The 17,795-nt window shown below is 42.7% G+C and overlaps 1 protein-coding gene across 1 annotated transcript in view; it reads left to right on the forward strand.

The window, feature by feature from the left end:
• Positions 1–17,795, forward strand: part of MUC4 (mucin 4, cell surface associated) — a 111,335-nt gene that overhangs the window by 30,662 nt on the left and 62,878 nt on the right. The window contains exons 14-18 of the mRNA XM_068281244.1: positions 1,860–2,096; positions 11,195–11,338; positions 14,848–15,026; positions 16,943–17,102; positions 17,343–17,441. Coding sequence (XP_068137345.1) covers positions 1,860–2,096; positions 11,195–11,338; positions 14,848–15,026; positions 16,943–17,102; positions 17,343–17,441 — 819 coding nt within the window. The remainder of the gene's footprint in view (positions 1–1,859; positions 2,097–11,194; positions 11,339–14,847; positions 15,027–16,942; positions 17,103–17,342; positions 17,442–17,795) is intronic.

The raw sequence follows: 17,795 nt of genomic DNA on the forward strand, positions 1-17,795 counted from the left end.
GAGTGAATGACATCCATCTACCGATATCTCTACAATAACAGCACTATGCAATAGACTGTCACATTATTGGGGGTCCCCTCTCTGTCTGAATCCTGCTGATAATGTAAAGACAGATTAGCATACGTCAACCATACTTTATATGGACATTTCAGTATATTACATTTACTATATTAACATTAGTATTTTACTTTTTATTATAGCTTATGTTCTATAGCTTATGTTCTACATTAAAAATGCATTTGATGTATTTAAAAGACATCTCAGGTGAAAAAAAAAAACTGATGAGAAAAACAATTGTATCTATCCTCCTTCTCCTAAAAATGGCTTTTTTTTTAGATATCCCACAGTTTTATTTTATATTTAAATCTAGTTTTTGACTGCAGCTTTAAGGCCAAGCTGCAGGGCCGCACAACACAGCACACAAGTGATCACTTGTGTGCTGTGTTGTGTGGTCCTGCAGCTTGGCCTTAAAGCTGCAGTGGTCTATTTTACATAAAATGGCCTGGTCTTTAGGGGGGTTTAACACTGCGGTCCTCAAGAGGTTAAGATGCATTTTATTGAAACTTTGTGAAAATATCACATATGAGAAAAAGTGAATTGAATAAGGGCCTATAGGGTTGATTCACAAAGCTTTTTTATTTGTTACCGTAACTGTAAGGAGAGATAATTCATGATAATTTATTTTCTCCCCACCAACAGAGCTTCCTGTTCCCCCCCTCCCCCCAGTGTTTATTTTTTTAATACAAACACTTATATATTTTTTTTTACTAATAAATTTCCCTATTTTTTATTTATTTTTATTTGCTGCAGATCGCAGCGCTGTACAATGTAATTAGACAGCAGTTTAATTGAATAAGGTCCCATACGTGCCAAATAGTGTAAACTGAGCTGCAAGAACATTTTTCATAATTTTGAAGCAAAGGTCCATATTCAGTTCACTTATTCTCCTAAGATTTCTCCTAGGTGATATTTCCACACCTTGTCAATAAAATGCCTTATAAAGGGAGCCTGATGTGTATTTAAAATAAAAAACAGATACTTAACTAAGGAGGGGGAAGGCTCTGGGTCCTGTAGATCCTTTCCGTTACTATCCTGGTCTCCTCGTTCCAGCACTATCACCCCCATAGTGATAGTTGAGTGCTCCTGAAGATGGGCAGCTCTATAGTGGGCAAGCACTCTCATGCACTCTCGCGCTCCTGCACATGCGTGGTACGCAGCTGCTCATCTTCAGGAGCACCTGGTGGATTCACAAAGCTTTTCCTCAGGACGGAGCCCAAAACCAGCTGTAGTCAAGGAAAGGTTATGCATAGTGCACAGGGTGGGGGGGAGTGTCAGAGCAGAGGCACACTGAACATTAGGGGGACAACGCCGGGCTGGAAATGCTGCGACATGGCAACACAATGCTGATTCCAGATCGATTTCAGCATGAAATTGGTCGGGAATCAGCCTGCAGTGTATGGGCAGCCGACAAATCTCTCTTTAATCAGAGTTGATTAGAGAGAGATTTGTCTCTTATTGGTCGAATCTGCCCATCATCGCTAGATGTATAACTAGATTTAGAGTGAAAGTAGAGTCCTCATAGGACTGTGTTTATTACAGATTTTATCTTAGGCCAAGACTTATCTTAAACCAAGACTTGGAAAATTTCTATACAAATAACTGATACGATAAAAAACAAGTTGTTAAAAATTACTGCAATTGGAATGAAATAATTTGTAATTTTCTCCTGCTGAAAAAATAAAACTTGCAGCTCTGAGTTAATTTGCTTAGCTTAACAGAAGTGATCAGTTATGAATGACTGAAATTTACAGATTTAAGTCTTCTAACATTGTGCTCCTATTTTCTTCTTTTTCGTATAGGGGAGGTTGGAGGAAATAACTTGTTTACATTCTTGCAAACAACTCAGACTAGCACATTTAAGCCAGTTTTCCTAAGTACTTTGTCAAGTCTAGATCCAGCAAAGTATGTCCAGTTGCAGACTCTGTGTGGAAACAATTCAGAGTGCATCTTTGATGGTATGAGCACAAACAATACTGCTCTGGCTTTAGCAACGCTGAATGTGGTCACCACTTTACAGGTCACCAACACCACTTTGAGTAAGTATCTTTATAATGTAGTTCTTTTTCAGGAATGTTAAATGCTTAGAGATTACTTAATTTGCAAATCAGTCCTACCTGGATATCTAATCAATTCAGATTTTTGACAGGCTGCACTTTTTAGTTTGGTCAATGTGATGATTTGCTCAGCTGCCTGTGCAGGCAGGCAGCTTTCTGCCCATTAATTTGTAAAAAAAGGGAGATATCCGCGCCTATGGAAATGTCAGCAGCTAAGTGGACTTGGCAATCCTCCACACCTTCATATAAAATCTACAAGTAAAGATGTCCACAGCGCTATAAAGAATTAAGATCTTTATTAATATGAACTTAAAATGTTGCCTTGACCCTAGGCTAATAAAATAGCACCTTCCCCTTTAAACATTAATGACACGCAAATCTCCACTCACACAGTTCACACAATTTCACTGCAGTGAGCATTCATGCAAAAATGTAAAAATTGGGATCCCAGTAAATCCGTATGTACGCCGCTGCCGTCCTCTGCAGACGAACGGTCTTACAAGCGGTGATTTCGTTCCACGCTGATCTGGGCAATCCCACAGTGACGTCACTGATTGCGTAGTTACGTTAGGACACTGACGTTTCGGGAGGTAACGCCTCCCTTCTTCAGAAGGGAGGCGTTACCTCCCGAAACGTCAGTGTCCTAACGTAACTACGCAATCAGTGACGTCACTGTGGGATTGCCCAGATCAGCGTGGAACGAAATCACCGCTTGTAAGACCGTTCGTCTGCAGAGGACGGCAGCGGCGTACATACGGATTTGCCATCTATATCCAAGCACTACCAGCTGATCTCCCCGCCATACATCACAAGGCCAGTGGGATCGGAGGGGGGAGAGAGCAGCAACAAGAGGATCCATTTGCGGAAGGAGTGACTGGTGTAGTATACAGACTATATCGATATCAACTTATACTAACTACTGCATGCATGAGCTTGAACTAGCACTAATATCAATATTAAGGAAGCATTTTTCGGCAAATGTGCAATCAATCAATTTCTTAGTGCACGGACTAGACTCACATTGTGAGGTTATTCATATTTTAAGGAAAAATGTGCATGAACTGGAGGTAATAACCTGTTTTTTGACCTTTTACTGGGATCCCAATTTTTACATTTTTGCATGAATGCTCACTGCAGTGAAATTGTGTGACCTGTGTGAGTGGAGATTTGCGTGTCATTAATGTTTAAAGGGGAAGGTGCTATTTTATTAGCCTAGGGTCAAGGCAACATTTTAAGTTCATATTAATAAAGATCTTAATTCTTTATAGCGCTGTGGACATCTTTACTTGTAGCTTTCTGACCATTGTGTAGGTTTGCATGCTGCAGGACTCTGGAAAGAAGAGCTTCTGTCAGTTTTGCAGCTTGTGCTTGCAGAGGAATTTGCATACGTTGTCATGCAAATTGCCTGGCCACATTCATTGGAGGCGTGTACTATAAGTACTATGTCTTTCCCACAATGCTTGACTGGTCATAAGGAGTCTTCCTGTGAAACACTCTGGAGAGTGTCAGCCATGCTCTTGGTTTGAAGATCAGCTTAGAGTAATTCCTGGAAACTGTGCTAGGCAGATTCCCTAAGTGCAGTTAGGATTGTTTATCTGTTTGTTTGTTCTGTTGCTGTTGTCCTGTCCCAGCGGTGGTCGACAGGAAATGGTTCTGATCTCTGTTCTTGGAGTATAGCTGGTGCAGCGGTTGCTACCAGCTATCTCTTCTGTTCTGTCTCCTGGGATCGGGCTAGCCACTTTTCGCTAGCGCTGTGGATCCTTCTGTTCTGTCTCCTGGGATCGCGCTAGCCACTTTTCGCTAGCGCTGTGGATCCTTCTGTTCTGTCTCCTGGGATCGCGCTAGCCACTTTTCGCTAGCGCTGTGGATCCTTCTGTTCTGTCTCCGGGGATCTCGCTAGCCACTTTCGCTAGTGCTGTGGATCCTATCTCTCGCTTGTCCCTGTTTTCGTGTGTCTGTCTTGTCTGCTACGGACGCTTGCTGGAGGCTCGGTGAGGTAACCGTTAAGCAAGCGTTCGCGTCCTCTTTTTCATGTTTGTCTGTCGATGGTTAGTTAGGCGTGCTTGTCTCTATTGTGCTTATCACGTGGAGACCGCGCATAACCGCGTGCACTGTTGCGAATGAGTGCGGTGTTCGCAGTTAGCTAGCGTTTGTTATTTTCCGTATCTCCTCATTGTATGATTTGCTGTGCCTTTGCTACTCTCGTGCTCCGCCTTGCTGTAGCCTTGTGTCACGTCTGGCGATCGCACCTCTCGCGATCGCGTTCCTACTTCATATCTGCTGTGGTGTGTGCACAGTCGCGGGTTGGCGACTAGTTTTATGCACACACACACAATCTGTCTCTAAGCTCACTCTCAATCGCTTCTCTTGCGAGTACGGTTCTTCCCTTCGTACAATTCCTGTCTGGCGTGTGTGGTAGGGCAAAGGAGCTGTTCCTCTGCACTCCACAGCTCCACCTGCCGACAGGAATTTCCCTCTGCAGGTGCATTGCACCTACTGCTGGGTTCCTGCAAATTTATACGCTTGTGGAAGAAATCCGCCGTGTCAGCGCACGTCTGGTGCGCTGACCACGGAGACGATTCCACAATCATTACAGTATGACCAGCCCAACCAAAATTCCCAGGGCAGAGAGAACCTTCGATTTGTTTTAGATGTCATTGCCTGAGGCAAAGGCATATGTGGATCCTATTATAGGTAGGATCGCACACTACACTAAAGCAGTTAAAAAGTCTGTCCTCGTTCTTGACCCCAACCCATATGGAGATTACCTAGATACTGGGTTGTTTGAACCGCCATTTCCCTCATGGGAAATTGGGGCCTTGTGGGAAGAGTTTGATTTCGTTTGGAAAGCCTTTTGTGATTTTTATATCGCAAAGAGCGCGGATGACCTGAATGATTGTCTCGACTCTATGTACCTTTTGATTGATTCTGATGAATGTGATGAGTGTGATGTGGATCTGGTGATTTATGTGTGGCAGACTATTTTGGACGAATTGCACACACATCAACCAATTATTTCCAATAAAGGGACACCATTGTCACATGATTATTCCTGTCTTTCTGGGGTAAAGCAAGTGAGTTTGGACACTGTGCGACCTGAAATGAATGGGTGTGCCTCGACTGTGGACACCTGCGTGAATTCTGATGGAGTTTCTCCCGTTTGTTTAGAGGTTAAATCTGTGCGATCTGATGCCTGTTTCTCAGATGTTTCTGCCGATTGTGATCGGCGTGAGTGTGTCAGTTTTGTCAATGATTTATGGGATCCCTTGTCATGTAAAAACAGATCTTCTTCTCTCAGTACTACTTTAAGATCCTCCATCTATGATCTTGCTCTGGGGAAAATTCCCAAACTATGCAGTTTCAAGAGTAAAATTAATATGATTCCTCATGTTGTTGTCACAACTTCCCCTAACATTGTTCAGTATGAATGCTCAGACCTAGTCAGGTGTGAATGGGAGCCCCCGTTCCAGAAAAAACAGCTCGAAGCGTTGGTGTATGAATTGGAGAACGATTCAGAGTCGTTTTGTGAGTACTACATTGCCAGAAGTGAATCTGTCTTGAGAGCATGTATAAGTTATGCTTCCGCCTTAAGAGAAAAAAAAGGGGTGTGAATTTGACTTGGTGAGTCCACTGATTTGTATGTGGAAAATGATTCTGAATGAACTACGTGTACGTCATTCAGGTGACGTTTGTAAAGGTACATTGTCAGCTGGCGTTCCTGAGATCCAGCAATCCCGCTTGGAGACCTCAGAATCCCTGTCTTTGGAGTGTTCGGTTTCGCAACCTAAAGCAACTGTGGATTCGCAAATTTTGCGTTCTGTCTCCTCGGATTCGACATCGTTAGCCGAGTCTAAGAGTGAGACAGCACTTTGGTTTTGTGAACCTGATACTGAAGCACCTTTGCTCTGTCCAGAGAAGATGTCTCTGAGCCTGCCCTGTATCATGAATAAAGACATTATGTCCACTCGCATTGACATTTGCGAGTCTGATTCTGAAGTAAGTACTGACTCTCCACCCAGAAATCTGGATGAGTCAATATTACCTTGTTTAAAATTTCCTGCAGTGTCCCTAGAGGTTCATCTAGGTATTGCAACCATTGTTACCTGTTTCTCTGCTATTTTGGAATTGCAGTCTGGTTTGACTGCTATGGAGGAATTTCCCTGCAGTGAAATGAAACTCAGAAAGCCAGAGTTAGTTTCACTAGATATTTCTGTGTATCCCTGTCCTGATGATGAAATTCAGTCTCAGTTTATGGTGGAACCTTCCCTGGGACATCTGCCCGGTTCACAAAATAAAGTTCAAGCTTTGCCCTGTAACATGGATAGTTCAGAATCCTTCTTAGGAAACTTGAAAAAGGATGTTCCTGAGGTCCTGTCTGACCTCCTGGAGATCTCCGAGTTCCTCCCAAAGGGTGCAGAACTTGTAGGAGCTGTCTCCTGCCCCCCAAGTCCTTCTGAGGTGTTGCCCACTTCAGTAGGCATTGCTGCCTTGCTGGCTACCTTTTCAGCTCTGGTGGAGCTTCAGTCATGTGTAGTCAATGATGAATTTCTGTCAGATATCATTACAGTCATTGAGATTTTTAAGCCTGAGACCGAGTCTTCTTCTGAAAGACCAGTACCTGTGACCTCTACTCGTGATGATTCTCTGCCCGGTCCTGGTTTTGGTTTCCTCGTGTCGGACTCTGAGGTTGGCAGTTCCCCGACATGTCCTGAGGTTTCTCCTGTGCTGGTGTACCCCAGTGTGCTCTGTGACCCAGAAAGCCCAAGTGTGCCTCGGTTACCAGCATACTCAGATGCTTCCTTGGTGGAGACATGTTCTGATTTAGCCTGTCTGCTTGCATGCCCAGAAGTGGTCCCTGGAAGTCTTGATCTTGATGGGTGTCCTCATAATTCTGAGTCTGGAATTGTCATTGGTTCCATAAGGGTTCTTGATAGTTCTCCATGTGAGCCTGGTGATTGTTCTGCCCTCTTGGGATCTCTGTGGAGCTTCAAAAGGTTCTGGGAGATTCCAGGAGAAATTTTGCTTGGTACCCTGGATAAGATCAATGGTGGCTTTTGTGTTGTAAGGGACACTTCGAACAGGTTTTGTGGCAGATTTGGTATTTTCGGACGCTCCTTGGAAGGTGGTGGGTATTGTCTGGAGGGTTTCGGTGGCTTCTTCTCTGGTATCCACAGTCCTGATTGGTGTTACGCTGAGACTTGTAGTGCTGATGGGCATGTTTTGGTGGCTTCTGTTTCCGATGAGGTCGGTTTCGGGTGGACTGACTCTGGAATTGGACCTTGTTGGGCTGTCCCGACCTTCATGAGTCTTCAGTTTGAGTCTGTTGCTAATAGCACTTTTGAGGGTCGTCTGGAATTCGACCCTGGAGGGGGGGTACTGTGATGATTTGCTCAGCTGCCTGTGCAGGCAGGCAGCTTTCTGACCATTGTGTAGGTTTGCATGCTGCAGGACTCTGGAAAGAAGAGCTTCTGTCACTTTTGCAGCTTGTGCTTGCAGAGGAATTTGCATACGTTGTCATGCAAATTGCCTGGCTACATTCATTGGAGGCGTGTACTATAAGTACTATGTCTTTCCCACAATGCTTGGCTGGTCATAAGGAGTCTTCCTGTGAAACACTCTGGAGAGTGTCAGCCATGCTCTTGGTTTGAAGATCAGCTTAGAGTAATTCCTGGAAACTGTGCTAGGCAGATTCCCTAAGTGCAGTTAGGATTGTTTATCTGTTTGTTTGTTCTGTTGCTGTTGTCCTGTCCCAGCGGTGCTCGACAGGAAATGGTTCTGATCTCTGTTCTTGGAGTATAGCTGGTGCAGCGGTTGCTACCAGCTATCTCTTCTGTTTTGTCTCCTTGGATCGGGCTAGCCACTTTTCGCTAGCGCTGTGGATCCTTCTGTTCTGTCTCCTGGGATCGCGCTAGCCACTTTTCGCTAGCGCTGTGGATCCTTCTGTTCTGTCTCCTGGGATCGCGCTAGCCACTTTTCGCTAGCGCTGTGGATCCTTCTGTTCTGTCTCCTGGGATCGCGCTAGCCACTTTTCGTTAGCGCTGTGGATCCTTCTGTTCTGTCTCCTGGGATCTCGCTAGCCACTTTCGCTAGTGCTGTGGATCCTATCTCTCGCTTGTCCCTGTTTTCGTGTGTCTGTCTTGTCTGCTACGGACGCTTGCTGGAGGCTCGGTGAGGTAACCGTTAAGCAAGCGTTCGCGTCCTCTGTTTCATGTTTGTCTGTCGATTGTTAGTTAGGCGTGCTTGTCTCTATTGTGCTTATCACGTGGAGACCGCGCATAACCGCGTGCACTGTTGCGAATGAGTGCGGTGTTCGCGGTTAGCTAGCGTTGGTTTTTTTTTCGTATCTCCTCATTGTATGATTTGCTGTGCCTTTGCTACTCTCGTGCTCCGCCTTGCTGTAGCCTTGTGTCACGTCTGGCGATCGCACCTCTCGCGATCGTGTTCCTACTTCATATCTGCTGTGGTGTGTGCACAGTCGCAGGCTGGCGACTAGTTTTATGCACGCACACACAATCTGTCTCTGTGCTCACTCTCAATCGCTTCTCTTGCGATTACGGTTCTTCCCTTCGTACAATTCCTGTCTGGCGTGTGTGGTAGGGCAGAGGAGCTGTTCCTCTGCACTCCACAGCTCCACTTGCCGACAGGAATTTCCCTCTGCAGGTGCATTGCACCTACTGCTGGGTTCCTGCAAATGTATACGCTTGTGGAAGAAATCCGCCGTGTCAGCGCACGTCTGGTGCGCTGACCACGGAGACGATTCCACAATCGTTACAGTCAAATTGTAGGATTTGGGAGGAATTATGCAATTCAAGAAGGTGTATTGCCCGGATTCACAAGTTTACGTGATTAATCTCCACAGGTCAAGCACAAACTTAATTCAAGACTTGAATCCATTTTAAATTAAAAGGTGTTTGTATGTTTTTCTGTGAAACAGGATTATATTTGTATTATTATTAGTATTGATTTATAAAGCGCCAACATTTTCTGTGGCGTTGTACAAAGTAGGAAAACAAACAAGGGGTACATAATGATACAGACAATGATATATATCAAATATGGACACTGGCACAACAGAGTGCAAGCTATGAAATGAACAACAAAATCCAAGACACAAAAGGGTGAGAGAGCCTTGCCCTTGCGAGCCAACAATCTAAAGACACCAGGACACCAAAACCACTTTGTATATTTTGTACATATCTTTACCTTGTTTCTCAGTAGTCCCATTGATCGATCAGGTTTTAAGGATTGCATTGCACTCTTTTTTAATGCATTTATCACCAATCTTACTTTGATTGGTTGCTCGTACTGTAAGTCGATGGTGCCATCATGACCAGTAGAATAAAGCAGATAACAGTTGGCACTCCAGAATATTCTTCAAAACTTTATTTACAAATCCATCAAAATCCAACATTTTAGAGGTACCATGGACACCTTCATCAAGGTTTAACAATTATCAGCCCCCAAGTGAGCAGGTTTCCCCGCTCATCATTATGAGCTGCTGTGCACACTGTGCATATTGTCTGTTGACGGATGTGGTAACCTGCTCCCTTCGGGGCTGTTAATTGTAAAACCTTGATAAAGGGGTCCATGGTGGACCCAAAATTTTGGCTTTTTATGTATTTGTAGATTAAGCTTTGAAGAATATTCTGGAATGATCAAATACTCCCGCTTTCTTGGCTGTCTAGTCAACAACAGTAGCGGGCTCTCTATAGTCTCCTCTTCCTTACTGTCATTTTCTAATGCAAACAGCCTTATTTCAGAGACCTTTGAGGGAGAAGGTAACTGTCAGTGTTCCTGAAAAGAGTGTGAGAAGCACAGAATGTCTCTTCTGAGAATTTGCAAAAGCACGATGACAGCTCCCATGACAGAGACAACAAATTCTCTCGCTCTGGTCGGCTGGGCTAGATGCTAATGGGCACTAGTAAAACAATGTTTTTTAAGTCCTTATCTGGGGTTTTGGAGAGAAATGACATGCGTACACGCGTCTGACGTCATGACATTAGTGCGACGTTGATGGTGATGACTGTTTAAATTTTTTCGGTGGCTCGCTTTCCCATTACCCTCTGGAAAATTGGGAGGAGCGAAAACAACTGTGCTGTAGTTCCCCATCAGGTCCTCCTGAGCTGCTGTGTGCTGATTAGTCCATACAGGTCTGACACTTTTCAAATTGTCCTGTGATAACAGTCATTTGTTTGCATATCTGTTCCGCATCAGGTCCTCTCATTATGTTCTGTTTTATGATTGGATGTTGGTGTTAACTTGCATTTTGGTGATATTTGATTGGTCCATGTGACCTTGTAAAGATAGTAATATAAATGCTTCTCTGTTTGTTACTCTTTTGAGCGAGCCTATACAACTTGAGGAAGGAGTTCACCTCTGAAACAGCATCTGTCGCTGTCCCTGGGCTTTATCTTTTTTATGCAATAAAGAGCTTAAATACATCTCCATGGTGCTACTGATCTCTACTCTTCATGCTTTGGGAGCTGCTGGACTACAGCGCCATATCAGCCTAGCACTCGTTTACGCTTACTTGGGTGCCTATCATAGCAATATGGGTTGCAGAGGTAGCAACCGAATCGGGGCTTTTGGGTCAGAGGGGCCCAGAGGGGCCCTCTCTCAAGCACAATATTATCTCTCTATTGGCCCTGTGTTGGTAATAATGATTTCTATAGATGCTTTAAATAGTAGTAATCATTAACAAACTGTTTCCCATGCCCTACTTGCACCTCTGACACTATTGTTGTCCTTTGCAGGTTTTGGTGCACCGTATCAATTGTTATGTATAGAGTGCTTGGGGGCCCCATGTAAAACTTGCACCGGGGCCCATAGCTCCTTAGATACGCCACTGCCTATCTACTACGGTTAACTTGGGTAAATGGGTTGGCATTGCCTCTGTGTGCTGCATCTGTGGTCATATTAAACTGAGAGAACACGCAGATGAGTCATGTGCCTCATTTGCATGCATGTGAACTTCTAAACTTTGTTTAATGGCTATTGGCTTGTATATTTAAGTAAGTCTAGAAGTTTAGAATTTATATTGCTATAGTGGGTAAAATGGATTTCAAACTTGTGCATTTCAGATGCTATACCTCCTTACATTACTGCTGGCAACACAAGTGTGCAAACTTTCATGAACTCCAGTGTCACATTACAGTACACTTCCAATGGGACAGGTGTAACATTCTCTGCCGATCCTGGCACTAACCTGGACATTACTGTATCTGGTGAGTGATCCTACCTAAATATTTATCATTTTCATTTCTATGTACCATATTCATGAGCTTAACATTGATATAAATATCTTTGCTCTCAATCAACAAATACTGTACATGCATTAAGTAGTATGGTAGCTTAAAGTGGACCCAAACTCTTGCACAGCACACAATGAAAACACATACAGCTGCTCAGAAATCCACTCTCTGTGTGCTTAGGGAGATCAGCCTGTCTAATTAGCCCTTATCAGTAAGTTATCAGTAAGGGTGAATGAGGGCTGTGAGCTGTGCCTGAGCTGTGCTGTGATAATGTGTAAATGTGGCCATTCACTTATAGATTTGCAGCAGATTTGATCATTAGATAGATTTCTGCCAGATGCCTGTCAAGTCGAATCTGACAGGAATCTATCTGATGTGTGCCACACACACTAGGAACAGATTTCCAATAGATTTCAGAATGAAATCTATTGGGAATCGATCTAAATGCATTATTGGACCATTAGATCCAATGCAACTCTATGGGCTATTGATCTGCTGCCAGCAGCAGATCGATCTAGATTTTCCATTCAGTCAGATAGATCGAATCGATCGAAATCGATCAAAATCGGCCACAAATCCATCGATTGGCTGATATGATAGAATCGATTTCCGATCGATTGATTCCATAGTATCGATCAATCGATGGCTGAAATCGACCCATGTATGGGCCCGTTAAAGGTTAAAGTGTACCCGAGGCAATATGTGACATGATGAGATAAACATGTGTATGTACAGTGCAAAACATATTAATAACCAGGCTATTTCACTTGATTGATTTTGTTGCCTGAAAGAGTTACTTTTTAGGAATGGAAGTGACAGCTTCTGTCTTGTCGGTACCTCGTCAGGAATATAGTAAACATCACTGATAAGCAGATTACAGCCATAAAGGTTTCCCTGGTAGAATACAGCTTCTGAGGGCAGGGAGAGATAAAATACATGAATTATTGACCTTTTTTTCTAACTCTGGGACACTTAACTACTTTAGGACTGCGCTGATGGAAATTTATGCCCTGTTTTTATGGCTATCTGGCTGCCAGGGCGTAGATTTCAATAAACCGATGCTGGGCATTCTCGCTGTTTTCATCGCTCCCGATGATCTAGCCGCTGTCTCCCGCCATTTTAGTTGCTCCCGACAATCTCGCCGCTGTCTCCCCACTGCAGCTCACTCTCTCTGCGGTCTCTATAACAGCAGAGCCCTGTGAGCGGGTCAGGAGCCTCTTTCATTGGCTCCTGACCCTATCTATCAATGTAAGCAGCTCCCATTGGCTTACATTGATAGTCAGGGTCAGGAACCAATGAAAGCGGCTCCTGACCGGCTCACAGGAACTCTGCCGTCATAGAGGCGGCAGAGTAGGTGGCCCAGGTTCTGGACGTGCGGCAGTGACGGCAATTGCGGCAAGTATGTGCGGTGATTTGTTGTTATTCGTCGGGATTACGCTGTTTCTGTACCAGCGGTCTCTGGTCCTTAAGGGGGCAGAGAACACTGGTACTTAAGGCTGCCACTGAATGGAGTCAGTAAAACATTCAACCTACTTTGTAATTGTTTAAATATAAAAGAAAACCCTGGGATACTTAAAAAAAAAATCATTTTTATAAGTAGGAGGATAAATGTAATTGTTTATCTCATCACTTTATTTTCACCTCTGGTTCACTTTAAGGCCCCCTTTCTACTAGGGTGAAATTCGTCCCGAACCTGCAGGTGAGTCACACGGGGGAAATGCTACCTATGTGGTCAATGCATGGCACGGCTAAGCAAACTGGATGCATACTCACATCACTTCAAGTTCTGGCATGCATCCTGCAAGTTGCACACCTGCTTTTGGAAACCTCCCCATACACTTTTTGTGCTCCTAGGAATGTGCAGGAAGTTAACACAGGTTTTTTTAGGCATTTCTATAAATTGTAGCAAATACAATTTTTTCCCTAGGTTAGTATGCTGTGGCTCGTCTTTAGGAGAAGAGAGGAAGTTCTAAATTTAGTTCCACTTTAAGGAAGAGATATGGGTGACAATTGGTCAATAAGCAGTATTGTTTGAGGCAAAAAAGACATCTGCTGATGAGCAAATTGAAAGCAGTGGGCTACTGACCACCCATGAAAGTGTGTAATATAAAGGATGTGCATGCTTCTTCCTGTGAAGGTTTGAAAAAGTGGAAGAGGAGCCCCTATCAGTAATGCAAATAAATTGCTTTGCTGATTTATGTTTTCCATTTTCAATTCTTACTCTACAGCAGAACATGGCCTTTGTGGAAGCTGATAATCCACTGTGACTGAGCATGGAACAAGACAAGACAATACACAGAACATTTATGTTACGCCTTTCTCCTGGTGGACTAAAAGCGCCAGAGCTGCAGCCACTGGGGCGTGCTCAGTAGGCAGTAGCAGTGTTAGGGAGTCTTGCCTAAGGTCTCCTTACTGAATAGGTGCTGGCTTACTGAACAGGAAGAGCAATACAGCTGCTGCGATTTATAAATAACCGTTTTTTGCTCCCATTACAAGAGCATATAGTGATCAACCTTGACAGTTAGGGGCCATTTACACTTAATCAGTTAGTTTGCGTTAGTACTCGTTGGTACGCGTCAGTACGTGTTTTTTTTTCATAGCAGTGCATTGGGAAAAAGATTTCAGTTAAAACGCATTAAATGTGAAAGGTGCCATAGGAAAAAATGGGCATTACTTTGAAAATCAGTGTTCTTTCAGTTATAACTGAAAGCAACTGATTAAGTGTAAAAGCTTCCTTGTTACCAAATCCTTCCTAAGGAAGAACGCAGTATTGTGGGTACAGTTGAGAAAGAGATCTGAGAGTAGGTAAGAATGGAATTTGCTTATGGTATAGCCTAGGAATCTGTGGATTATTGGGCCTCTACATAAAATAATTACCAGATACTGTTTGTAGATACTGATAAGAAAAATGAATAATGTAAAATATTTGTTTCTATGATTAGAGGCACTTTGTGTATTCATCCAATTTTATCTGTGACAAATATTAATAAGTAGAGATAGAAAGAAAAGAGGGGCGCTCTAAGTCCGCTGCACCACTATACTATGCATCAATAGGACAGGTCTCACCTGTTTACGATGGGGCTGGCACAGCGTACACAGCCCGGATTCGCCTTGTCCCTCTTAGCCGAGCCGGGGACTGAGCTCTAGCGCGGGGCGGAAGTGACGTCACTCGCTCCAGGAAGTGGTGGATCAATAGCCAGACGACGCTAGGCAGCTCTATACAGAGCTTCTGGTGCTGGAAAGGACCAGGAGCTCAGGATACAGGACAGATGGCCAGAGTCACAACACTGCAGGAACAAGACACAATGACCAATGACAAAATATTAATAAGTATCATTAATTTGGAAAAGGTTTTTAGGTAACTTCATATTTTTTCTGTGATAGAGATTGTTGCTTTTAGTAAATGGAAGGAATAAATGTAGATCATATTAAATTCTAATTATTTTCTCTTCTTTTCTTTTTCTTTTTTTTTTCTTTTACAGGAAATGGATCTTTGACATGGACTCCAACAAGTACAACAGGATTCTCTTTTAATCTTGTAGCAACTGACTCAAAAAATCTCTCATCCACCCTGCAGATCAGTTTTGTTGTCTGCAATTGTGTTCTTAGCTCTGAATGTGATTATAACTCCACAACTCTTATCCAAAATAGCTCTCTTGCTGTAAGTCATATACGCAGTATTTCCTTGTACATTATTCTTTTTAAGTAGAAGTAGCAATCTAAAGTCCTCAAATGCAGAAACATAAGACCAAGAAAAATGAAACCCACTGCACACCATATGCTGATTTATAATTTAAAATGGTTCTCTTAGGCTAGAAACCCACTAGGAGAGCTTTTCTGAGCGCTTTGTGATTTGAAAAGCTCTAGCTAATGTAATGCTATGGGTGTGATCCCACTTGAGCGATGTGATTTTATAAAAATCCCCCATAGCATTGCATTAACAAGAGCTTTTTCAAATCACTCACGCTTACAAAGCGCTCCCAGTGGGTTTCTGGCCTTACTGTCATTTCTATCTTAAAAATGTCTGCAGATTCTTAATCAGAGCCATTATATAATCTATAGTTGAAAATATTCAAATAAAGAAAAATGGTTACACAGCATTGAGCCATACAGCCTAGGTTGACAAACTATTTTTCCATCTTTATATAATAAGATACCTTCATATACTGCCACAGTGTACTGAAACTTAAACCTGTCATATGTTGCTGTTAATAATTAAGGCTTACTTATTCATAGGTTTTCTTAAAAAAGTGTTGACAGGAAGTGCTGTCTGTATAACACAGAAAGTGCTTCATAGCTGTTTTCACAGTTCTAACCCCGCCCTTACCATACCCCTTTTGCCACATTTGTGATAATTCAGCTTTATGGGCTAAGACACACCCTTGACACACTTTTAACCACACCCTTACCACACCCCTTTTGCCACATTAGCGATAATTCAGCTTTATGGGCTTGATTCATTAAGCAGCATTGCTAAAGCAGCACAGCTTAATGTGAAGGAGCAGCCGCTGTGCACGCCTTACATAGCAGCATATGTTGCTATGTAAGGAGCATGCCTTCCTTAGTTACGCGCATTGCTTACATATTTACATGTGGGTGGTTCCTGTGAAGTATTGCAACATCGATACTTCATTATTGGCCGCTACTATGCTACTTAACATAGTTATAGCCAGCACGTAACTAAGGAAGGTAGGTTCCTTACATAGCAACCCGTGCTGTAAGGCGTGCATAGCAACCAGTCCTTCACATTAAAGAGGAACTTTAGCCTAAACAAACATACTGTCATTAAGTTACATTAGTTATGTTAATTAAAATAGTTAGGTAATATAATCTCGTACCCACCCTGTTTTAAAAGAACAGGCAAATGTTTGTGATTTTATGGGGGCATCCATCTTTTTGGTTGAAAGGAGGTGACAGGGAGCATGAGACAGTTCCAACTGTCCTGTGTCCTGCGCACGCTAGGCTTCAAATCCCAAATAAAAAAAAACCAAAAAAAAACCAGCAGAACGAGAACAACAACATTAGAAATCCCATCATGCAATGCACAGTATCAGGGGATCTTTGATCTAGCACAGCTTAGCTTCTGTGCAGCTAGAAATGCGGCTTGGATAAGAAAAACAAAGATGATGCTGTAAAACTGTACCAAGTATTTTCAGTGCTGCAGAGTAGATTTTTAGTCTGGAGGTTCACTTTGAGCTGCGCTGCTTTAGCAATTTTTTAATGAACCAAGCCCTAATGAGCAACTGTGGTTTCCCATGATGCATCACCTGAAATAATATACAACTTATCTTTTTATGCCCCCTATGTTCAGTTCAGTGCTTCTTGGTTAGTAGTGACTGATAAATGAATGAATAGCAAATAATGTAATTTTAGAAGTCCCAAGTTACCTTTTCTCTAATGATTTTTCTGCATAGAGAATTGAACCTGTCAGAATGTTTAATACACCTTTACAATTCTTCTTTCATGTCTGTAAATACATAGCATGGTTTTATATGCACAATCCAAAATGAATTCCGTGCACAGTTACTGTCAATTGTTTGTAAGGTCGCTAAACATATTGCTACTCTTTATCATCAGACTGCTGCTTGCATATGCACAAATAACTACACAGGAGATCTCTGCCAGTACTCCCCTAACCTCTGCTTTCAAGACTGCTTCCCTGGTGTTTCCTGTGACAACACAACTGGCTGTGGAGCCTGTCCAACAGGTTACTCTGGGAATGGTCTTCACTGTGCAGGTAGATGTCTGTATATTTCTTGTATCTTCAATATATTAGATTATATAATTCCTAATACCAGTGGTTACCATGGTTTTTACTTGAAGAGATTATTGCTTTGTAAAGCTTCTGGTGTTTATTTACATGTGTTATAGCTTGCAATGTGCAGTGCAGACCCTAAAAGGCTGCTGTCTATTGCTCTGCATGAGCGATCAAGTTATGCTCTGACATTATTATAGTGAGCTCCTCTTGCTTTTGCAGATATCGATGAATGCACCACAAGTAATCCATGTTCTCTGAATGCTTTGTGTACAAATACTGTTGGAAGTTATAACTGTACATGCAATTCAGGATTTGATGGTGAGTATTGACATGTGACCGTTGAGGCCCCAGGCATTTGATAGCATTGATTTTGGTCCAGTGATTTCCACATTGCAGACACCCATGGGAATTATTCCCCACCTTCACCATGCCTTATATATCACAGACTCACTTTTCCTCCAAACTTAAAGTGACACTGAAGCGAAAAAAAAAACAACTTATGATATACTGAATTGTATGTGTAGTTCGCATAATTAATAGAACAGTGTATCATATTTTTTCAGCTATATAGTTTTTTTTAGAACATTGCATCATTCTCTAATATTTGCAGTTTACTAACTACACTCTGTATTTTAAATTATGAAACAGAGCACAGCTTATGACTCTTTGAAC

This window comes from Hyperolius riggenbachi, chromosome 4 (assembly GCF_040937935.1).
Source record: "Hyperolius riggenbachi isolate aHypRig1 chromosome 4, aHypRig1.pri, whole genome shotgun sequence".
Lineage (NCBI taxonomy): Eukaryota > Metazoa > Chordata > Amphibia > Anura > Hyperoliidae > Hyperolius > Hyperolius riggenbachi.